At 37.9% G+C, this 25,408-nt stretch overlaps 1 protein-coding gene across 1 annotated transcript in view; it reads right to left on the bottom strand.

Annotated features, from left to right (window-relative positions):
* PTPN14 (protein tyrosine phosphatase, non-receptor type 14) overlaps positions 1-25,408 on the bottom strand; it is a 242,120-nt gene that overhangs the window by 4,323 nt on the left and 212,389 nt on the right. The window contains exons 14-18 of the mRNA XM_027871866.1: positions 24,815-24,958; positions 18,902-19,120; positions 12,760-12,888; positions 9,032-9,266; positions 3,156-3,319 (exon numbers count right to left, since the gene is read on the bottom strand). Coding sequence (XP_027727667.1) covers positions 3,156-3,319; positions 9,032-9,266; positions 12,760-12,888; positions 18,902-19,120; positions 24,815-24,958 — 891 coding nt within the window. The remainder of the gene's footprint in view (positions 1-3,155; positions 3,320-9,031; positions 9,267-12,759; positions 12,889-18,901; positions 19,121-24,814; positions 24,959-25,408) is intronic.

Raw genomic sequence — 25,408 nt, 5'->3', positions numbered from 1 at the left:
CATAACAAAATTAATATGCTTTCTTAACCAATTGATTATGATGGAGAAAACCTGTCTCTAACTGTGCTTTTTGTAGGGCAGAGTAAAGAACAGAGAAAAATAATAAGAGTCATCACATCACCTTTGGCTATCAAAGAAGACAGAAGTTCTCTTTGGCTTTGCTAGGTTCCACCAAAGAATGTTCTGGCACACAACGAGGTACTTAGGAATTAAGTTATGCTCAGCCACACCACAGACAGCTTGGTTGAGCCAAGCACACAAAAATGAGTCGAAGCCAGGCCCTAGTAGCCAAGCCCATCATTCAGTCCTGTCCTGGCTTTGACGCTCATTGTTTGCATTCTACTGGGCCAATGACATCTGGAGATCAATGAGCCCTTGTGTCATCACATCATCATGGCTCAGGCTTTGAAGGCTCTCCAAAGAGCCCAGAACAGAACAACCTTTTATGTCAGGAAAAGCCCACTAAACACTACTCCTCAAGTTGAACAAAATAGAGGGATAGAGGGAGGTGTAGGAATGGGGAGATGAAAGGGATACAACAAAGCAGAAAAAAGGAGGGGCATCCAAATATGCCTTTCTTTCTCCAGTGGATTATCCTGTACTTTCCCACCCGTTATGAGCTACAAACACATAAAAAACATCCCTATATAGAATGATTTCATTTATTTTACCTAATCAATAACAGCTGTATTTGGATTTTGGTGCCCCCCACCCTTTTTTCCATCAAAGGCACCATGCGGATGACAGTGAACAGAGGACAGTCAAGAAAGAATTCTAATGTAGGGAGAAGAATGGAAGGAGGTGATAAAAATTTTTATTCATTTAGCTAGTCCCCCATGCCACAAGAGAGGGTCCATTCCCTTCTCTTTTTAAGAGTGCCTTTTCACAGTAAGAGATGGATGGAACTTCTTTCACCCATTTCCCATCTATATTACATAACATTCTGTAGCTAATCATTCACAGACAAGATTTTTATATGCCTTTGAATAGTGCATAATGTTTAACAGAAAGTGTCTAAATTTCCAGGTTTCAATATAAACATCTTTCATAAGATATTATTCAATGTGAATTTCAAACTACAGCCTTCACAATGTAATTATATAAATTGTAATTCAGATTCTGATAAAGATTGTGCATTATGCTTTCCCATTTAAAACAAAATTTCCTTCTTATCTCATCAATTTTCTGAATTGCTTAAGCTTAAGGTTATACTAGAACTTTTACAACCACAAAATATTAACCACCAACCACCACCTATGTGAAAGAGTGGCAGGGAGATGTCTTCTTCTGCCTTTTCTTTTAGGCCAAACTTTGTTCCTTGTAATTCTGCATCATTAATTTTAAATTATTTTGTGATTGTTCTTTTTTGCATTTACATAATTGTAGTCACTGTGTATACTGTTTTCCTAACTCTGCTTACTTCATTTTGCATTCTTTTAAGTCTTTCTATGCTTCTGTGTATTCATCAAGGGCAACTAGGTGGTACAGTGGATAACTGTACCGGGTTTGGACTCATCTTCATGAGCTCAAACCTGGTCTCAGACACTTACTTACTAGTTATGTGACTCTGTGTAAGTCACTTAACTTTATTTGCCTCAGTTCCTCATCTGTAAAATGAACTAGAGAAGGAAATAGCAAATCACCCCAGTATCTTTGCCAAGAAAATCCCAAAATGAGGTCACAAAGAGTCAGACACAACTGAACATCAAATGTATTCATCATGTTTGCTCTTTCTTACAGCACAATAATATTCATACCGCAATTTGTTAAGCTATTCCTCAATCAATGGTGAACTACTTTGTTTCTAGGAAGGGTTTATTATTACCATTTATTCTTTAAATTTTGCTGGTCTTATCTAAGCTATATTGAAAACTCAACGAGTGTAGGAAGTGTGAATTCTTTGTGTGCAGTCCCTCTAACCCACATAGCCTAAGTGAACTGAAGATTCAGAATAGCAAACTATTCCAACAAGTATAGAGGAAGTCACATCTCTATATAATGAGACCTTCGGATCAGCTACCATAAAGCAAATTAACAGCCGATTAATTCTACAATACAGCAAATTCACCTCTTTTAAAAAAGAATTTTCTGCCAGTAAAAGAAAACACATTCTCATAAGGCATCTCTATTATCACCAGCATTTGGATGTCTGGTATTTGGGTTAATGAATGAGATTTGTCCAAGGTTTCTATTTTTTTTTTTGAGCCAATATCTGGAAAAGTCAGAATTAATGTGGGAGAAAATATCTCAAAAGTATACAGTAAAAATAACCCATTACAAAAACATCCCACAACAAAACCAGAGGGTCTAAAAAAGAGTGTAAGTTTCTTAAAGCAAATGCAAAATAAGAAGAGAATTTTAAAATGACTGGCTCCAAATTTTCACTTCTCTTTCTATCACCCCTTATATCTGTGTGCTTGACACTTTACAAAGGGTTTCTATAGATTTCAGCTTTTCTGATTCTCACAAGAGTCTTTGTCAGTAGGTAGGGTAGGTAGTATTATCACAATTTTACAGATCAGGAAAACTTTTTGTCATTATTATTGGTTTCTTTTGTAATGCAATGGATTTTATTTCATACATTTAAAACCATTATTTTAAGGAGGTCCATAGGTTTCAGAAGACTACCAAAGGGATCCATAATAATAAAAACAGAATAATAATGATCAGCATTTCTGTAATGCTTTAAGACTTGCACAGTGTTTTGCAAATATCATCTCACATTATCTCAATAACCCTGGAAGGTAGATGCTATTATTATCATCATTTTACAGATGAGGAAATCAAGGAACAGAGTGCTAACCTTGCTCAAGGTTCATACTATCTAGTGTTTGAGGTTATATTTGAACTCAGGTCTTACTGACTCCAAATCTAGCATTCCATCCACTCTGTCTTTATGACCACAAAAATCGTTAGTGCCCCCATTCATTTGATGAACTGGGAAAATTTGGCCCAGATTAGTAAACTCACTTCATCAGGAAACCAGAAACAAGAATTTGGGGAGGAGGAGATGAAAAAGGAGAGGAGTGAAACATTTTCATTTGCAAACCAACTTGTATAAACTATTTTGCTCCCCTTGACAAAATGCCATTTTTCCATCATGTAGACTTATCTCCCTAAGATAAGACAGTCACATGGAATACAAACCAACTTACTTCATTGTGCTCCAAGCAGCATATCATCAGTTCAGTGAGAATGACCACCCCTGTCCTCCCCACACCAGCACTGCAGTGAACAACAATCGGAGGGTTGCAATTCTTGGTATTATCCAACATGCTGTTGGTATGGCGACGCACTGACTGTATCTCCTCCAAATATGCTGTAAGACAAAATGCAAATCATGTTGCAGAAATCCTACATGGTTTCATATAAAGGTTGAAAAAATTCATAGAGTCATTTTTTTTCCTTTTAAGTGACAATAATTTACAGTTCTTACAAGACACTAATTATTTGGCCAGTACCCACTGTGCAGTCTTGGATCCAGAAAGTACCAGCTGGGAGTCAATTAGTCCATGGGAGAGTTTGGTCCTTTAAATTAAATAGTTCTTTTTAAAAAATTAAATTCTGGTTTTTCCCTTCTGCAAATCCCCAAGTCCCATAAGCAGATGATTCTAGACATTACTTACAGCAATTCCTGCTATTAACAGACTGGGATCAGAACAACAGCAAGGTCCCCTTGAAACTCTTGCCTGTCAAAGCCAATTTCTGGGGAAAGAGAGCATCCATCTGCCCCTTTCTTCTCTTCCCTTGTAGAATGGGCATGAATGTCAACTGAGACTTGACTTCATTTTTTGGTTCTAAAATGGAGATTAAATAGACTTTTTCTGGACTTAATGTTCACTATGGTTTTCATTCTGTTATGACTGAGGCATTAAATTAAATAACTTAAGATTAGCTTCAACATGTGTCATGTTTCCCCCCCATCAAATTGTATCTCTTTCCATCTTCTGCCTGGCAGAATAGCTGTGTAGTGTTCTGTCCAATGTCCAGCCTGACACTCATACTTTACTACTATTTATGATGGAAAGAACAATATTACAAAGATACAGGGGCCAGTTAGTAACAAAATGGATCACTGAGAACAAGGAGGGAAAAAATATTTGAAAATCATGTGTTATCCAGAAGCCTTACTTTAATAAATATGGTAAAAGTCAATCTTAATCGAGATTTTGCAGTGACTAAATTGATAAATTTCCTACTTCTCAGTGAATCATTCTATCCATATTACAAAATTTAAAACAAATAAAGTCAAAGGAAAAATGATTAAACTAGTGAAAAGTTATAAGCATATTTAATTCAATTTAAATACTTACTGAAGAGATTGCAAGTTAAAAGAATCCATGATTCTTATCTATTCAAGTAATTGTATATAAACCTAAAAACAGTTATTTAAAAAAAAATCTACTCCCAGCAAGATTTAATGTGGTTTACAAAATTTTAAACAATGCAAGACAGAATTATTAAGGATTAAACCAATGGGATAAACCATTTAAGAGGAATACATGAATAGCGTTAGGAGGCATTTGAGATAAGCTAATTACTACTATTAAGGACTGAGTCTGGCTCTAAGTTTCTCAGTAACTAAGGTTAAAAAAAAAAGAAGAAACAATAGATTACATATTATTCTAAATATGATAAAAGACAACATGTAAATTTGTCTGTAGAGACAACCATTATTCTGTAAGTATGAAATCACAAAGAAATTTATCATATGGGTTTTAGAACAAGGGAAATGAGATTTGATGAATAGGGCTCAACAATTATATAAGAGAGTTCAAAATCCTGTTCAAAAAGAATGATGTATCTTTAACAAGTATGGGTATAATATCATACAGCAATTTAATGAAGAAATTTCTTAAGAGACTAAGATAATACTCTCTAGGTACTTTGCCTGTGATGATCTAGCTTAAAAGGATAGACCTTAGACAATCTGAAAGAATATATACCTAAAACATTAGAAAATTAGAAAAATTTAAGATGTGGTAAGTCAGACTTATTGAATTACTCACATACCTAAAATGAACAAAACATAGTCTTTTCTAATATTCCCTAATTCATATTCTTTCACCATTTCAAACCAACCTCTTCAATTAGATCGACTAGGATAAAGTTTAATGTCTTTTCAATGAACTTCTGGGATAAAATATTTCCTTGAGTTCTAGTCAGTTACCAAGTTGATTGGTTTTAGGCATTGCCCCCCCCCCCCCTTTTCACTTTCAATTACCCTAGTAGAGTTTTAATTTGTGAAGAAACCAAAGAAAGGAAAAAATGGGGGGAAGAGTAGGACACTGAGAGCTCAATTTCAGGATCTGGACATTATGCCTTCTCACCTTAATGGGTAACGTTCTGAGCAATAGAATCTCTCCACAAAGGACAGATTTTTTCTTTTTTAACAACAGGCTGTGCCCTAGGGCAAAGTCCAACTTTGGTCTGGACTGTACTATGAATGATGGAATATTCATATGGGTTACATGACTATGTATCAGAATTGAAGCAAGAGATAAAAATGAAATAAAAAACAAATAAAAGCTCTAGAGGAAAGAAATGGAAAGAGAATAGCTTATAAAAGAAAGGGGACAAATCCTACTTAAGTAATCAACTCCCTAAAAACTAGAATTGACCAAATAGAAATGATACTTCTATGAGGCAGTAAGAAATATTAGAACAGAATCAACTTATTTTTTAAAAATAAGGGGAAGAAAATTTAAATTACTTGATTTAAATAACCATTGATTTTGAAAACTTCCCAGATCTTTCTGAAACCAAGGGATAAAGTAAAAATAGAATCTACCAGTCATCTCCTGAAGGGAACCCCAAAAGGAGAAATTCCATAAAGGTCACACCCAAAATACAAAGTTCCCATTTAGAAGAAAAAAAATCCTTGGAACCAGAGAAAAGCAATTTGGGTACCTAGGCACTATAGTCAGGATCACTATGGCTGCTGTAACTAAAAAACAAGAGAAAATCTTAGAATACTTCAAAAGGCCAAAGATAAAGGCGTACAACTAAGAATAACTTATAAAAAAAAAGTGGATCTTTAATGGAACAAAGAATTTCCAAGCAGTTATGATGGAAATACCATATCTGAGCAGGAACTTTAAAATACAAACCCCAAAAGTTCAGAGAAAGCTAGAAAAGCAAATACATTTGAGCAGATGGCAGATGTATGGTGAAGTAATTCTCACATTTTCTAGAGGTAGAAGAAACAAGTGTTCCTCCAGAATCTTAATGTCTTTAAAGGGTTTTTGAGAATTAAATAACAAAAGCAGAGGTCCTGAAGTAGATGGGTTCTGTTCTCATGGTTGGGAGAAGGAAAACAGAAGGAAGCTTGTTACAAAGCTAAAAGGACTACATTAGTATAGAAAAGGGAAGAGCTAGGTGGCACAGTGGATAGTGTACTGGGCCTGGAGTCAGGAAGACTCATCTTCCTGAATTCAAATCTGGCCTCAGACACTTAGTAGCTGTGTGACCATGAGCAAGTCACTTAACCCTATTTGCCTGTTTCCTCATCTGCAATATAAGCTGGAGAAGGAAACAGCAAACCACTCCAGTATCTTTGCTAAGGAAACCCCAAACAGGGTCATGAAGAGTCAGACATGATTGAAATGACTGAACAACAATAAAGTGTAGAAGACAGGAAGAAGGGGGTGGAATCTGCTAGTTCTCATAATTCAAGTGCATGAAAAGAAAGATATACAGAGGGAGCAAGGAATGAGGAATGAAGGCATCACATGAGCCTCTCTTATCTGAAAAAGGAGGGTAAAACACCCACACCCACAGCCACACCACCCCCTCACTCCCAAAACACCCAAGTCTAGTGTAGAAATACATCAAATTCAACAGGGAAACAAGTAAAGATTGGGGGAAAGGGGAATGTGTCACACAGCATTAAGGAGGTATAAAGGAAAAAATAGCTGTGAGCCAAACAAATCTTACTGATCCTGAAGGAGGGAGCAAAAGGGGAAAAAAAGAATAAAGAAAACTAGAATCTCAGGGGATACCTTAGGCTGCTTCTTACACAATTGGAAAATGACTGAATAAATTGTGGTACATATGCATGTAATGAAATATTGGTTTGTAAGAAATTATGAAGATCATTTCAGGTGATCCTAAGTAGACCGAACTAATGCAGAGTGAAGTGAGCAGAACCAGGAGAACAATTCCTACAAAGACACGGGCTCTGATCAATGCAATGATCAACCATGTTTCAAGAAACATACGAAGAAGCACCTCCTGACTTAGAGATGATGGACAGAAAAGACATACATTTTTGGACCTGAACCCTGCGTGAATTCATTTTGCTTAACTTTGCTTAATTGTTATAAAAGTCTATTCTTTCTTTTTCTCAATTTTCAATGGAGGAGGGAAGAAATGGTTAGTATGCCAAAAATTAAAAAGCCATTGAATTTTTTTTTCAAATGCAAAGAAAACTGAAGGAAGTACAGACGGAAGCACAAGCAAGAAAAGCAGTTGTGAAGGTAATGTATAGAAGTTATCATACACACACATATATTTTAAAGCAAGTGCTATGAAATGGAGATTCACAGTCTTATAGAGAATCTTTTTGTGTTCTATTGTGTGTGTAGAAATGTTCTTTTTTGATATTTAAGTTCAAGCTGAAAAAAACAGAAATGATCTGTTTCTTGCCTTTTGTTTCTAGGCAGGGCAACAGCTAAATTACTCCAGGAAAACTACAGTTTATTATTCATGTAAAAACCCAGAGAAACTGATTCTACAACCTTCTCTTCATAAAACTTTCATGAATTCTAGTTTGAGAAGGGCCCCCAAAATAATTTGATTACACACAGACATACATACACACAGACACACAGCACAGAGCAGTGAAAAGCGATTAATTTGAAAGATTAATTTGAAATCAGAGCCCCTGGGTTTGAAACCAGAGCAACTTACAATCTGTGTGACTTTGGGCAAATCAATTATCTTGACATTGATTTCCTCATCCATAAAACAAAAAGGTGAAACTAAATAATCTCAAAGGTCCTCTCCAGATCCTCTAGTACTGTAGGTAAGTGAAAGCCTCAACCATAAAGAAGAAATGATTGATTTTCTATTCTCTCTCACTTTTAGTCAGGAACTTTTTTTTTTCCGCTGTTGAATCAAAACCTCTATCCTGACATTCAAGCCCAGGTTCTTTCTTCTCTCCCTAGAGAGGTGGAGAATAGTGCTTATGAGCATCTGTGGTGAATCCCTTCATGTACTGAATTGTATTTTTTATCATAAACTCATGAAAGTAATTGAGAGAGGTGAAAAGGTACTCTGGGTGTTAGGAAATGAGAATAGCAAAGATCAGAAGGATGTCAGTATCATCAGATAGTATGAAATTCAAAGATTGTGGACCTATGTTGGCAGAACAGGCAACCAGAAGTGCCATAGATTCTTCCTATAAGACCTGTGAAGTTGGGGGAGGAGAAAGGAGTGACCAGTATTTAAAGAGGTAGAATCCTTTGGGAAAAACAAGGTTTCAGTTAATGCAAGCAGTTAGGAGGAGTGTAAGATGAGATGGCCAAGCATGGTGGCATATACCTGAAGTCCCTGCTACTGAGGAAACAAAAGTTAGGGTGTCCCTTAGCTGTAGTAGTGCTAAAGCTGATTGGGTGTCCCTGTTAAAGCTAGCACCAATGTGGTCAGCCCCCAGGAGTGGGGGGAGACACAAAGCTGCCTAAGAAGATGTAAATGAGACTAAGGAGGAAACACAGTAGGTCGAAGCTTTGATGCCAATCAGCAGTGGCGTGGGACCTGTGAACGGCTGCTGTCCTGCCTGGGTGACAGGGAGACCCAGTGTCAGAAACAAAAAAGGGGGGGGGTTTGAGGGAAAGAATTACAGGATGAAAGGATGTTTTCACTTTAACAAATTGTAACCAAGAATACAACATAGGAAATAAGTACATGCTGTTAGCACTGTAACCTTGACTCTTCAGTGAGACTCTTTAGCACTTTACTCTTTCTTGTGTGGCTTGTCTTCAAATGGCAAAACAATTCAGCAATTGCATTCATGAAACACAGAACTTACATAAAAAGCCTTGGACATCCTCTGGACAACCATGATCTGGCCAGTCAGTATATTGCAAGTGCCACACTGTCCTCTCCTGCCCAGACAAAAGATGCTTGACCTTCAGACCTGTGGTAGCATAGCAACCAGAATCAGTTCGGAACTTTGTGGTCACCTTGAACTTGCCATAGGTGGCTGAGCTGTGCTTAGAGCCCAGTTTGGGCCAGTACCGATGGCTCTTGGTTCTTCCGCTTTCCTAAACCACACACACATACACATACACACACACATACACAAAAAGCAAAAATGAAAATGGGTTCAATTCAATTCAAGAAACATTAAGCATATACTGTGTGTATAGTACTATGCTGGCAAGGGGAAGGTACAATATAAATTTCAGACAGTGCCTGCTTTCATGGAGATTACAGCCCCTGAGAAATTATGACTTAAAAGCATCACAATAGGCAGTATTACATGATAAATGCATTTTTGAGTCACAAAGCAAAGTGCTATATGACAGGTCCCAGGGTAAAAAGGTGGTTGACATAAGTTTTCTTCCCCTTGGGGGAGAACCTGATGCCCAATCAAATGCTCAGAAGAGAAGAATGGCTTCTCTGTGAAAAAAGTAACCTGGAACAGTGTCTAGCACAATGTGAATTCTCCATAAGATTTAGATAATTGTAACAATCATTACACAAGCAAGTATAACATTGGAAATTTTTAAAAAAAGTTTCATTACTTTCCATGAGATAGAATATTAAAGTATCTTCCTGATGCTAAAACTCAAGAACAATCTGCGTGTCCTCAATGGTCTTCCATAAATTTCCTCATGAAGAACACAACCCCAAAATTCAGACATATCTTATCATCCCACCCTGGGTACTTTCCCATCCTGAATGTTCAATAGCAACATAATACCTCAAAAAATTACAAAATCATTTCACCAGTTTGGTCACCAAGACAACACTGCTTACACATTAATATCTAAATGGAAACATCAGGACAAATGGGAAAAATCAAATCAAATTTTATAGAAGATAGAAAATGCTGGAATGCAAGGTTAAAAAAAACCCAGAATTAATCATGGGTTAGGAAGATCTTAGAATCATAACGAAAAAGGACTTTAGGGGTTATTTAATCCAAACATCTAATTTTATGGGTGAGGATGCAGAAATTCAGAGAGGTTAAGCAAACTTGCCCAAGACTGTACAGGAAGTAAGTGAACCAGAGCTTAAGCTTGACTCCATGGACTCCAAATCCAGTGTTCTCTTCATTGGCCCATGGGGTTCTTAAACCTGGAATCTATGAACTTAATTTTTTCTTATATTTTAATAATTATATTTCAGTATGATTGGTTCTCTACATAATCCTATGTATTTTATTTTACACATTTAAAAACAATGTTCTGAATAGTCCATTGCCTTCACTACACTCCCAAAGGGTGTCTAAGACACCAAAAAGTATAGTATGTATATATTTTGGCTTAGAGTCATTCTGAAAATATGGAATTTCTTCTCCAGTCTCTTACATAGGAAGAGAATGAGGTGAGTAGTGAGAATACTGGGAAGAGAGCCAGAGACCCACTGCCTCTTGTGAATAGTATCTGATTTAGACACTCATTCCAGTAGAAACACAGATTCACATTCTTAGCAACCTACACCCAAGGAAAGAGTGAATTATAGTGACGTATATGTCTGCTTCAATTTAAAAAAAAATTAAAAACTTATCAGATTTTTCAGACTAGTAATGGTTATTTGTTTTACAAAAAGATTCTCAGCTTTACAAGATTCTCAGCAGGGTTTCTTAAATGAGGAATAGCATTCTCTGCAATAGGTGAAACGGGACTGATATTATTAAAATGCAATTGACACAGAACTTCTCAGGCAAAGCTCTATTCCATAAAGTGAGATACATCCATATTATCAACCTAATCTATGGTTTACCCACCTAGAAAAATATAATTTTCCAGTTGGTTTTCAAGGTCAGCAGTGTCTACCATACATCCTCTTTGACAGGATTTCCAGCACAGAGGAAATCTCATGGCCATAATCTTTCCACCAACCTTCCCTCACACACTGTCCAATCCTAGCTCATTTACTGTTAAGGATACTTCCACACCCAGCCCACACTCTGGTGACTAAGAATCTTCGGAAATCAAAAGATCATCCCACAGTGGAAAAGTCTGGACACCACAGGCCTACAGGAAGAAGGGCCTATTTAAAAATTAAAGGAGAAAAAAAGGGAGGGGAGGTGAGAAGTTCTCTTAATTTCAGCTGTGGCTTGTATTAAAAAAAAGAAGTGAGTTTAAGTTTTAGCCTGAGTGATTTTGGTTAGACATTAAGTAATACTTGCTGATTATTAGCATTTGGGCAGCATGTTTTAGCAAAAAGAGATCTGAAACGGGCATCAGGAAACCTCAGTTCTGGTCCCTGTCTTGCCACCTATTGTTAGACAAATCACTTCATCTCTCTGGGCATCAGCTTCCTCTTCTATACAATGAGGAAGCTGGTTAGATGATTTCTAGGGCCCAGGTTTATGAATCTAATGAGGTGCTAAGATGTTGAAATTTTTCAGAGAAGAGTAAATCGTCCTCTCCAGAATGGTCATGGAATAAGACTTGACCTGATACTTGGAACTAAGTTTGGACATTTAGATGTCTTCCATTATGATCATCTTACTTAATCTGCAGAGTACCCACCTGAATGGTTAGTAACCAGAATAGAAGTCTCTTTTAATTCCATTTTCTCCTCACCTCTTTACAACAGTCAGAAAAGGGACCCAGAGTGTATATTAATAATATTATTACTATTAGAATATTATTATTACCAATATTAGAAGAGGCAGAAAAGGAAAGTGACACCATTTTACAAACAGTAAAACCTTAGGTGATAATGAAAGGCAAGCAAAGAGCTGGTAGAAAAATTAGTGCAGATGACAAGAGAAGAAACCTCCATCTTCCTCATCTTGAAGAGCAAAGCACAAAGCTGGCTGCCTGATCAGCCAGTGGTGTTATTCTCCAATTACAATAAAATAACTCTGTTTGTCTTGGCAGGAGAATCAAAAGAATCTCTCCTCTCCCCAAAGAATAGAGACAGGAACAACAGCTTCTGGTCTCTTTTCAGCTGATAAGAATGATGGTATGTGGAGCTGGCCTTGGCCAGGGTTGGAATATATATGTCAATTTAACCAAGTGCAGCCCAAGGTTCTCAGATTCCAATGGAAAGATTGTTGCTTTGTTTAGCAAACAAAAAGTCATCCAGCTGAACTGAAGTTTGTTATTTTTGCTCTTTGGTTCACAGTAATCTAAGCAGTAGTTTAAAATGGGATGACAGAGGTAGAGAAGCTACAAGAGTAAAATATATCTAGGAGTAAAACAACAATAATAACAAAGCCTACGTGGAAAAGATGAGAAAAATAAAATGGATGCCAAGAAGGCAGTGGGGTTAGGTTGAAAAAGGGCTGAATTTGGAGCCATGGAACTTGGGTTCAAAACCCAGGTTCTGTCACTTACTACTTGTGCAAACTTGGGCAAGTGATTTCACCTCCTAGGGCCTCAATCTCCCTCACATCTAAAATGAGGGCTTTGGACTAGATGATGGATAAATAAAGTCCCTTTCAACCCTATGTCTCTGATCCTATGATCCAAAGAGGATCTATGGGAAGAGGTGGGTGGGGAAGGAGGTTCCAAAAGCAATCATATTGCATTGTCACCTGGACTCATGGAAAAGATTTGCCATCATTCCACATACCTCTTCTGCTGTGACCATAGCAATCACATTCACCCCTTGCTCCCATACCATCTGCCAGAAGTCATGGCAGGTATGGGGCAAAGGACCTTGAGTTGCTATATAATGCCACTGTTCTCCAGCAACAGCTACCTAAAAATCAGAGAGAACACCATTAACACTAATCCCATGCAACCTTCTTTCCCCATCTTATAAACACATGTTAATAAAAATGCCAAAAACTAAGCCAGAAGATAAGGTGAAAGAAAGGGAAAGGAAGGGAAGGGGAATGGGAAGGAGAAAGGGAAGGGGGAGGGGGAGGGGAGGGAGAGGAAGAAGGGAAAGGAAAGGGAAAGGGAAGGTGCTATTATCCCCATTTTATAGTTGAGGAACTGAGGCAAGCAGAAGTTAAATGACTTGCCCTGAGGGGCATGCAGCTAGTAAATATCTGAGGTTAGCTCTGAACTCAGGTCTTCCTGACTCCAGGCCCAACGCTCTATTATCGTTTAACTCAGATGCTTATAGCAAACATAAAGATCCTTTGCTCTAGCCACGTGTTAAATGTTTATTTAAATATGTTTTGTGATAATTAATCTTTGAAAATAAAAGGGAAGTGTACTATGGTACATCTCAGGTGGTTGGATAAATTAGACGTTTCTGTTGCTAATTCAATTCTACTCAATAGACATTTATTAAGTATCTACCAAATGAAAGATACAGTATTAAGCAGTGAGAATACAAAATGTGAGGTGGGGGAGGCCCCTACACTCAAGGAATTTCCAATCTAATGATACAAAACCTTTTCAGATATATAAACTCAAGAAAATTTGGGAAGAAATATTCAAATAACTTATTCAATCCTACCATTCTAATAATACATATACATGCAAGTATACACCCACCCCTGCCCTTCCCTGCCCTCACATATACTATGACAAAAAGTCAGATTCTAGTATGAGGAAATACCAGTAAAATGAGGAAAGAAAAATTCACAAATCTATAAATTGTGCTCTCATTTTATGCCTGGCAATAAAAGACAATTTCATTTTAAATGATTTTGCCTTGATAACTGACCAATAAAAGAAAGGATATCATCAATAACTCTTTCTTACCTAGACCACAAGACAAAAGCTGAAGCTTCACAAATAACATTATTGCAATACACACATACATTTGTGTAGAATGCAGCTATGCATCCAAAAAAATCAAAATGCACAGGGAAAGTAACTCATCACAGTGGAATATGATTGCCTGAAAGAGTTAATGCATTTCCCTATATTGGTTAATTACCAAGGGGTAATTAACTTAGTAGCACAATGGAAAAACCCATCTCTTTCCACAGTCACAAAGTTGGTGAGCTTTAAACTCAAGGGAGCTTCTGCCCACCAATACTTTCATTTTCCTGACTGCAAATGCAGATTTGGATAATTTACAAAGAGCTGAGAATATATTTAAAAAATTATTATGTTGTTTCAGCTTGTTTTGCTGAACTTCTAGTCTTAAACAAAAACAATTTTTGTTTCTCAAAATACTGAACAAAATATTGCACTTTAAAAATCTTTCATTTTTCCAGAAGCATAACAACTAAAGACACCTGGGATTTTTAAAAATTGTTTTAGGGAGTATTTCTCCCTGTTGTAGAAGTAAAACTGCTGCTCTGTAAGCCATCATTGAGCAGATGTATTGCAAATTCACATAGCTCTTTGTTCCATCATACTCTACAACTCTCCCATAACAATCCCATAGATCCAACCTCATCTGCCCTTCAAAATGAGATGAGATGAGCTTGTGATCTTGAAGGAAGACAAATCACCCCTATGCAGCTGGAAGTGATCTTGAAAGGATACTAACATTTAGTTCATGGCCACTGTTCACTACAGAGTTATAAATATCAGATGAAAACAACCACAAACAAAAAGACTGGCCAAAGTGCTTAAGGCTACGCTAAGAGGGGCAAATGGATGCTTTGGAAGGAGTCCCTATGCCCTGAGCCACAAAACTGACTTGAAAATCGACAGGCTAGTCCATTTAAACTCATCAACCAATGCTGATCCTTAAATGATCATGAAAGCAATGAACTTTGTGCATGAGTTTGGCATTGATTTTTCATTCCATTTTTTATGTCCCATGAAATAATACTAACATGATTCTAACTAGGCAAAACCTTGTCAACTGCCTTCTCATCATCTAGGCATGTTTGAGTCAAAGCTATTAACTGTATCTTCCTATTATTTGTGGGAAATAAAATTCATGTACACTTAAAAGTTGGGCTTATCTGTGGAAGTGTGCTTCTCAACATTAGCCTTTCTGGCACATGTTACATGTGACCTTTAAATATTCTAAGAGGATACTGCCTAAAGCATTTTACCACATTCTCATGCAATGACAGGAGTTTATTAAAATCTGAATTAAACACATACCTATACAGACAGTACAAGCTACTAAGGTAAATTTCACAAATATGACTACCTTCTAAGTAAATGAACATCTGTTTGGCCTCTGTTAGCTGTCCCTTGGAACCCAGGGAGGGAATACCGACATGTCACAAAACTATATTCCAAAACCATGACTACATGTTTTTGCATGCTCTATGGATCTCTTATATACATGCTATGGTCACTAAGGCTACAAATGATGAATGAGCCTTTCAGAAAGTAGTTGGTTGAGGGCACTTCTTCCTCCCTATTCTCTGGTAATAAGTCCCTCTGGACACAGTTTAAGCAGTACCAGTTACTTTCCAAAGGTGGGAAAATAATGGAAAATGGTTGTTGTGACATTCTATTATGAGTATGAGATAGCAAAATATTGCTACATATAACTTTTAGCAGATTGTCTATTGATCCAGTATTCTATTTTAAAACTATGATTTGAAGCATCAATTTGAGACCATAAATTAAGGCTAAGATACTGATTTTATTCTCTCCTCTTCTTCTTCTTCTTCTTCTTCTCTCTCTCTCTCTCTCTCTCTCTCCTCCCATCCCCCCATTCCTCTCCTCTCTAACTCTCTCTCTCTCTCATCATAAATAAACTGAACAATGGGTTGGTTGTTCTGCCTACCAGGATTCTTCTGATACTACACATGAGTACAAAGAAAATGGAAGTAGTTGACTTCAGACACAAAAACTCTGTATCTAGTCACAGCACATTCTTTATACTATAAAAAGAAAATGATTACAACTGATTCTGGGAGGTACTTTAATACTTAGTGGAAATTAAAAAGATTGTGCTAATATTGCTACAGGTTAAGGTCAAAGACTGAAAATCTGAGAGGACCAGGAATACACTCTCAAAAAACTTTTCGGGGCTGTGGTTCATTCAACCTTTATCATAAACATATACACAGCTTTTTCACACTGTCACTACAAGCATGTGCATGAACTTCCATCACTTCCACTGAGAAAACAGTGGAAATGAGCAAGGAAGGAAAAGAAAAAGTGTACAAAATATACTAATTGGTTTAATAAATTAGCTTGGTTTATGTCATATACTAGCTAGGGAAAGTGCATATGCATGCATGTATGTGCACATGTGATACACTGTTTAACTACAAATTCTGACTCTGGGTAGAGTGTAGTGGACTAAACTTAAATCCTGAGAAAAACACAAAAAGATTGCTCATGACTGGGTCACCCATATACAAGAAGAACTACGAATTACAGGTCTTTAACAATTCAAATTTTGTGAGAACTATGTTGTAAAGAGCTGCGTGCCCTTCACAAAATGTAAACCCTCTATAGTTAACAAGATGATTAGCTGACTAATCTCACCTAAACCAGAGTCTGAATTCTCACTGCAATCCACATATGCACGGGTTATCATGATCACTACCAAATTAACTCAAGGGAATCATCAGACTAAGAAGTTATTCTACCTTCCACTGCATGGTTGATATGTTGTTGTTGTTGTTTGTCCTTCATTTTCAGAGAGGACAATGACATCACTTGTGTGTTAACTGGATTTAAGTGACCCGGAGTTGCACAATGTCATTGGCCTCACTCTCTCTTTCAGAGTCATCAGAGTCCAGTGGCGAGAGAAAAGTCAAGATGAATGGCGATGGCCTGGGATGAAGTAGATGACGTTGGTGTTTTCAATGTCTGACCAAGCTCTAACAGCACTTGCTTCAGCTGCCTTTGTGGCCTTTGGAACAAATTGCTTACATCTGCCCATTCTGCCAGGGGGAAGTCTTCACATGCTTGGGGTAGATATCCCCCCAACTCATCAATGAGTTTGAGGCATTTGGTTACCCACAACCTGGTTAAGCCCGTCTGCTGATACGGTTTTACTGGGGTACGGCTGCTGCACATGTTACAGCTTCTTGGAGCCACAGGAGAGAGAGGAGAGAACTGTTTGGACACCAAAGGTAGATGAGCAGCAGACCCATAAAAGGCTCGGCAAATCCTCACACCAAAGTTGCTAGTCCTCCCTTAACACTCCAATATACACAATATGGCTGATAAACAAACACACACATGAACACAAAAAACAATTACTTAAAATATAAAGCTTTTTTTTTTGGAGGGTAGAGTTCACAGTCTTCATCCTGTAGATTTCAAGTTTCTCACTTCTCCCTCAACCTGAGAGAAGACCCAACTACAAGATCCAGAAATGTCTCTGGAGGTCACAGCTCTGTCTTGAAGAGAAGCCATGTCGTAATACAACCTCCATATGCTTCTGGGCTAGATGCAGCTATCTGTGCATTTGCTCCAACTCAGCCTGAAGTCATTGGGACATCCTCTTTCAAAACACCTAGCAAGATGAATAGGAGGCAAAAGCCATTGACCACTGATATGACCAGCAAAACAACGGTCTTCTCCATGGGACAGTTCATAATGTGGAAGTAAAGGTTGTACCAGCAGGTACAGGAAGGAGTCAAATTCAGTCCATAAATGAAGTACTGGCTAATTAGGAAAATCCTTTTTTAAATGTTTTTTTAATTAATTTATTTTGATTTATCAACAATCACTTCCATAAGCTTTTGAGTTTTAAATTTTTCTCCCCCTCCCTCCCCAAGACGGCGGGCAATCTGATATAGGCTCTACATATACATTCCTATTAAACAGGACTACCCAACAGAGCTTTGCACAGATCCTCTTCTGGCCATCCTGAGACTCCTCCTTGACTAGAATCTCCTTGTTTTCCTCTTGCTGCTGAAACACTCTATTCTGGGACAGGCACTGCACAGCCTATCCCCAAGATCAGGATCCATGGAAAAATTTCAGGGGGTCCATGAACTTGAATAGGAAAAGAATTACATCTTTATTTTCACTAACTTCTATCTGAAATTTATTATTTCCTTCAACTACTAATTTTTCGAAAACATTATTCTGAGGATTCTGTAAGTTTCACCAGATTGGCAGAAGGCGTCTATGTCACACACACAAAAAAGGTTAAGATCCTTTGCCCTAGGAAGAACTCCATGTGTCCCAGGACTGGTATGATTTGGAACACCCAGAAGCACAAGAGAGAGTAGTGTGAAGGTGTGGCAGATGTCTGACAGCCCTCCTGCTGGGTTTTGTACAGGAATCTACTCACTAGGGCCAGCAGCACCAAGTGCAGCAAAAGACCAAGAGCTGGCAGGGCCAACAAGAGCTTCCTCACCAAAATGAAACACTGGGCCTCGGCTTCCAAGAACCAGGGAGGCATTCCGAACTCTTCTTTGATCTTCATTGATAATCTACAGCCTTTTCTGCCTCCACCCCACCAGGAAACAAGGGATTTATATATGAAGGAACTTTCAGAACACAACCCACTTTAAATTGGATTCTGATGTATCTTTAATTTCTGTAATAGGTTTCACAAGGTAAAAACAAAGTGAAAATGACTTGGTTGACATCTCTCTTATAAATTCAGTCAGAGATATAATCCACATGGGAAGTAAAAAGCCCAATTCATTTGCAGTGAATGGGTACCCAAAGTATGTGTACTTGACTCTCCTTTCTTGCTGAGAGTATTAGCTCGTTTGTTTTTTTTTTTTTCTTCTCTCTTCCGTAACAGGCATGCGCTTCCAGTTTACTAAGAAAATTATGGGCATTCAGAAACATCCCCTAAGGGTTTGGGAAAAAGCCAAACATTACAATGGGAACCCCTCAAGTTTTTCCTCATTCTTTTATTCCTTTAACACACAAGTCTTTCTTTGCAAAACCTCCCCACACACTTGTCCATTTACCTTGATATGGGAGGCATTGATATACCCAGTGCTATTTTCTTTGGTTGGTACCAGCCCAACACGATTTTCCTCATAGGGGACCACCTCACGGATTCGGCTTCGCTCAGCATTTTCAGGGAGTGTGGCAGTAGTGAAAACACCATCTGGCTTCTTCTTTGGAATTTGCTCATATTCTGTAAATACCAATCCCTCTTCCAACTTCTTCTTCAGGGTTCTAAACTGCAAAAGGACATAAATTTTAATTCTTTTCAATTTTGTCATTTTTAAATGATTCACATACAAACACATCTTTTAAAATATGCTTATAATCACAGCACTGATAGAATTTGCTAGAGCATACATTTAAGTATCAATGAAATTAGTTAGTGTGGGGATTATCAAAACTCCTTCCTTCTTTCTAGTTTCTTTTGGCCACATTATTTTTCATCAGGACCTCCAAAAGAATATGATGTGAAGCACAGACAGAAGCCAAAACTCCAAAGGACAATACATTTTTGCTAAACAATCTGTTATCACCTCTTTTTGAAGACAAGCTCAAATTGATCATCTGACACAATACTGGGGAATAGCTATAATTAAGTTGCTTAATCTTCAAGGGTCTCAGTTTCCTGATTTTTAAAATGATAGGCTTTTGCCATATTTTCCTCGAGATTTCTTTCCATATATCTGTAATTCTAAATCCTATAGATTTATGTTAAACAACCTTAACTGAGCCCTCATTGCCACAAGTTTATCCTTAAATGCCTCCCTACTTGATCACCTATCCCATTCATCACAGCAGCTATTCTAACACTTATCATTCCTCCTCAAGCCTCCAATACTCTCACCTGAGAACTTAGCTTAAAATCCTGAGAATACTGAAGAAGTCCCTTTTTTCCCTCCTCCTCTTCCCACACCACTCAGATGTCTTCCTCCGGTATCTCCTATTTCATCTCTATCTGGCATGATAAGACAGGCAGCCATCCTCATGACCAAAGCAAACATCCCAGTATGCACCCTTGATCTCCTGTCCTCCAGTCTTCTCCAGTGTACTATCACTATTATTCTGACTCTACTTTCCAGTCTCTCCCTGTCTACTAGTTCCTTGACTGCTGCTTTTAAATGAGCCCATATCTCCCTCATCCAAACAAAACAAAAACTCATTTGACCCAATCATTTCTGCAAACCCCCACTTTCCCAAATAAATATCTTGAGAAAAATAAATTCTCTCCTGAACCCTCTACAATCTAGCTTCTGACCTCATATTTCAACTGCAACTACTCTCTTTAAAGTCATCAATGATCTATTAATTGAAAAATCTAATGGCTTTTTCTCAACTCTCATCTCTCTTGACCTCTCAGAAACCTCTGATGTAGTCAATCACCCTCTTCTCTGGAATATTCTTATGTTTTCATGACACTGCTCTCTTCCAGTTCTCATTCTATCTATCCGCTCCTCAGTTTCCTTTGCTGGATCTTTATTCAGGACATGCCCACTAACCATGGGTATCCCCCAACACCTGTCCGGAGCGCTCTTCTCTTTTTTCTCTATACTAGCTCTCTTGATCTCATCAACTACCTTGGTTTTTAATACTAAGACTGTGCAGATGATTTCCATATTTATACTGCCAGCTTCCAAAATTACCAACTGCTTCTACGATATCTCAAACTGGACATCCCATGGGAATCTCAAACTCAACATGTCCAAGACTGAACTCATTATTTGTCCCCAAAAACCTTCCTCTCTTCTCAACTTTCCTATTATTATTGAAGGTACCATCCAATCACCCAGACTTACTACCTTGGTGTCATTCTCATCTTCTAACTCACACTCACCTTGCATATCCAATATAATGTCAAATCATGCTATTTTTAGCCTTTAAAACATCTCTAACACATATGCCCTTCTCTCCTCTAACACAATCACCACCTTTCTATAGGTACTCATCACATCCCACTAGGACTATTACAATAATTTCTTTTTGCTTGTTTGTTTTAAGATTTGTTATTTTTTAAAAATTGAATTCCAAAGTCTTTCCATCCCTCCAGCCCCTCTTCCACCTATTGAGAAGGCAAGCAATATGACATCCATCTTAAATGTGAAATCATGCAAATCATATTTCTATATTAGCCATCTTGCAAGAAAAATAGAGTAAAAAAAAATTATACTTCAATTTGCATTCAGAGTTTACCAGTTCTGTCTCTGGAGCTGGATAGCATTTTTCATCATGAATCCTTCCCAACTGTCTTGGATTATTATATTGATCAGTGTAGCTAAGTTTTTCACAGTTGATCATGATTGCAACATTGTGGTTACTGTGTACAATGTTCTCTTGATTCTACTTACTTCACTTTGCCTCAGTTCATAGAGGTCTTCTCAAATTTTTCTGAAATCATTTCCTTCATCATTTCTTATACGGCACAGATATATATTCCATCACAATCATATACTACAACTTGTTTAGCCATTCCCCAACTGATGGACATCCCCTCAATTTCCAATTCTTTGCCTCCACAAGAACTGCTATAAATATTTTTTACATATAGGTCCCTTTAGTTTTCCTTTGATCTCTCTGAGGTATAGGCCTAGTAGTGATATTGCTGGGTCAAAGGATATGCACAGTTTTATATTCCTTAGGGCATAGTTCCAAATTGTTTCTCCAGAATGGTTGAACCAGTTCACAACTCCACTAACAGTGGATTAGTGGCCCAATTTTTTCCATATCTCCTCCAGCATTGTCATTTTCCTTTTCTGTTATGTTAATCCATCTGACATATGTAAAGTGGTACCTCAGAGTTGTTTTAATTTGCATTTCTTTAATCAATAGTAATTTAGAGCATTTTTAATACGACTATTAATAGTTTTAATTTCTTCATCTGAAAACTGCTTTTTCATATACTTTGACCATTTATCAACTTGGGAGTGGCTTTTATTTTTATAAATTTGATTGAGTTCCCTATATATTTGAGAAACAAGGCCTTTATCTAAGAAACTTGCTATACAAATTTTCCCCAGTTTTCTGCTTTCCTTTTTAATTTTGGCTGCACTGTTTTGTTTATACAAAACCTTTTTAACTTGATGTAATCAAAATTATCCATTATACTTTTTGTGATCCTCTCCTCATTTGGTCATAAACTCTTCCCTTATAGATCTAACAAATAAAATTTTCCATGCTCCCCTAATTTGCTTGTGATATCATCCTTTATGTCTAAATCATGTACCTATTTTAATCTTATCTTGTTATACGGTATGAGATGCTGGTCTATACGTAGTTTTTGCCAAACTACTTTCCAGTTATCCTAGTAACTTTTGTCAAATAGTGAGTTCTTGTCCCCAAATCTTGGATCTTTGGGTTTATTAAACAGTAGATTAGTATGTTCATACACTACAAGTCAATATACTGCTGTGTATTGTCTATTCCACTGATCTACCACTCTATTTCTTAACCAGTACCAGATTGTTCTGATGGTTGCCACTTTGTAATATAGTTTGAAATCTGGTACTATTGCAATGCATTGCTCTCCCCACCTTAAGCCTCATCCCATTCTAATCCATTCTCCAGGCAGCTGCCTAAGTGATCTTCCTAAAGTGTAGTTCTGGCCATGTCCCTCCCTCCTCCCCCCCTTTCTCTCTCTCTCTCTCTCTCTCTCTCTCCCTCTCTCTCTCTCTCTCTCTCTCTCTCTCTCTCTCTCTCTCTCTCTCTCTCTCCCCACCCCCCTTGGACTCCCTCCCCTCTATAATCCTAAATCCTGGCAGACTGTGCAGTGAGTAACTATTGACTAAAAGCCTATTTCTATATCATACATTGCATTTCTCAGGGAGCCTTTCATCCTCTTACCACAATTGTTTCTACCTGAACATATTTCAAGAAAGTCCCTCCACTTCGACTGTCTCAGTCTCTTTCTCTGCCTCGCCTCTCCTCTTCTCTTTTCTCTCTCTCTGTCTCTTTCTTTCTCTGTCTCTGTTTCTCTCCTCTCCAACCATCCACTCCCCCTACGCACTCACTCACTCAAAAAAACTCTAGTGTTCCCTGCTACCTCCAGGATCAAATATACAGTTCTCTATTAGGCTTTTAAAGCCCTTCATAACTTGGCACCCTCTCACCGTGTCAGTCTTCTTCTTTATTCCACTCCACGTCCAGCTACAAACTAGCTACACTGAACTCTTTGCTGTTCCTCATGCACAACACTCCATCTCTGGATTCCATGCATTTTCACCAGCTGTCATCCCCCATGCCTAGCCTGCTCTTCCTCCTCACCTCTAACTCCTAACTTTCCTAGCTTCCTTCACCAGTCAGGTCAAATCCAATCTTCAGCAGGAGGCCTTCCCCAGTCTTTCCCTTCCTGCCACCCTATCACTGCTAGGGGCTCCCCTCTTAGCTATCTTGCACCTTTGTAGTTCTCTGAATATTGTTTCCCTCATTAGAACAAGAGCTTCTTGAAGGCAAGAACTGTATTTTTGCCTTTCTTTGTATTCCTAGCACTTAATGCTTCTTACATACTAAACACTTAACAAATGCTTAACTGCTGTGTGAAGTGAGGATGTTTTTTCTAGATTTTCTCTTGGGCTCCCTCCCCTCTATAATCCTAAATTTTGGAAGACTGAGCACTCTGTAACTATTGGCTAAGAGCCTATTTCTGTATTATATATTACATTTCTCATGGAGCCTTTCATTCTCACCACAATTGTTTCTTTCTGAACATATTTCAAGAAAGTTTTACAGCTTTGTATCTTAAAAGTCATTTTTGTCAATCAACCCACTAATCATATGAAAATAATAGAGAACAACCACATGAGGATTTAAAAACCTGAGCACTGTTAGTACTATGTTAAATTCGTCCAGCATGGTTCTGCCACTTCGTGATGGCAGTAGAGTATAGGGTAATAGAACTAAAGCAAGAATAAACCTTAAAAATCATGTAGTCCAACACCTTTATCTTACAGATAATGAAACAAAGGACAAAAGAGGTAAAGGGACTTGCCCACAGTCCCATAGGTTAAATGTAATGGAGCTGAGATTTGAACTCAAGTCCTCTGATTTTCAAGGTCAGGACCCTTTCCACCATAAAATAAATGGGCTCCAGGCAAGGAAGTCTGGGAGGAATAACCAGGGAGAGGGTGAATATGTACTTGTGTCTTCTTATGCATTTGAGTGTGTAGGTTTGCCTAAGGAAGACCTTAATTTAGAAAGGTCAAGGTTATCCAACTGCATCCTGGGCCATCGCCAGTCATCTTGAATTGTCACTAGACTTTGATGGCTCTGGAGGAGAGAGTGAAGCTGATGACTTTGCATGGCCCTGCCTCACTTAAATCCAATACACTGGCAAGTCAAGAAATCACCCTTATGAGGTCACTGGTCTTCTTCAAAAATTAAGGAAGAACAATATTAAATAGAACACTTTTTTCCCCGGGAGTCTTCCTAAAGAGTTGTGGGTAAAGCAAATGGCTGTAGAACAACTCATACTTTAAATGCAGTAGGGAAGCTTGTGGTCAATCCTTTGTGTTATCTATTTTGCAAATGCAGATTTTTATATAGTAAGTTTCCTAAAATGAGCCATACTTTTATATATGTTAGGTAGTCTCAATAACCACAGAAGAGACTTGACTAATCACTTGGTTCAAACTCCTCATTTCGCAGGTCATACAGCTAATGGGACTGGTCATTTGAATCAAGTAGCACTTCACCCCCTTGACAAATATAAAAAAGAAACTGAGGCAATGTTAAGGGACTGATCAAATGTAGTAATAGAGAGCAAAGATGAGAATTTCACAATTTTTGCATTCTTAAGTAAATGAATTAATGTGTCATTGAAAATATGTCTAACATGATGAGCAAAGTAACACGGAAAGCAGTTTTTTCTAAAAAAAAAATTGGAAATTATGGTAGAAAGAAACTCAGATAGGAAACATATGTTTAGCAAGTCCAACGCTTACCCTGTCATCCATGGTCAATCGAGATGCATCATCTTGACTAACGTCACGCCCTGGTACCCGAGCCACTGAGAGTCCATTCAATGCCGCCAACATGAGTGGCCTCTTCTGAGCCTCCAAGCCTGCCATCTTCTGCTTCTCTAGATTCTTTTGGCAAGAAAAGGCACGTTCTCATTCTCTCTGAGTGATTGTTTATAATACCAGTAGAATACAGGAATGCATTTTAATCTCCCCAAATCTGTAACTCCTCAGCCAAGGAATGCAGATGATCACTATTAGCAGAGTCAATTCAAAAACAACTTTCCCATTCATCTCCTTGTGCCCCAGGGGACCTGCTGCTACCTGACTGATGAGTTTTTACTTTCAAAAGGAAGGCTCCTAAAGAGGAACAAACATATACCACCAGAGAGCTCACAGAAGTGGGTGAGGGCCCCTGTGTATCTGCAAGATTTTTTTTTTAAGCAGGTGATAAGGAGTATGTGGTGAGGCCATTAGATTGCAATGTATAATCTGACCTAATGATGACAATAATTTGAATCATCCATCCACAATGTTCTCAAGTTCTAAGTGAGTTCTAGGCCACATAATAGAAAATAA

This window comes from Vombatus ursinus, unplaced genomic scaffold, assembly GCF_900497805.2.
Source record: "Vombatus ursinus unplaced genomic scaffold, bare-nosed wombat genome assembly UNPS02014798.1, whole genome shotgun sequence".
Classification (NCBI taxonomy): Eukaryota; Metazoa; Chordata; class Mammalia; order Diprotodontia; family Vombatidae; genus Vombatus; species Vombatus ursinus.
Note: the sequence above shows the minus strand (reverse complement) of the source record. Positions and strands in the feature narration are given on the sequence as shown.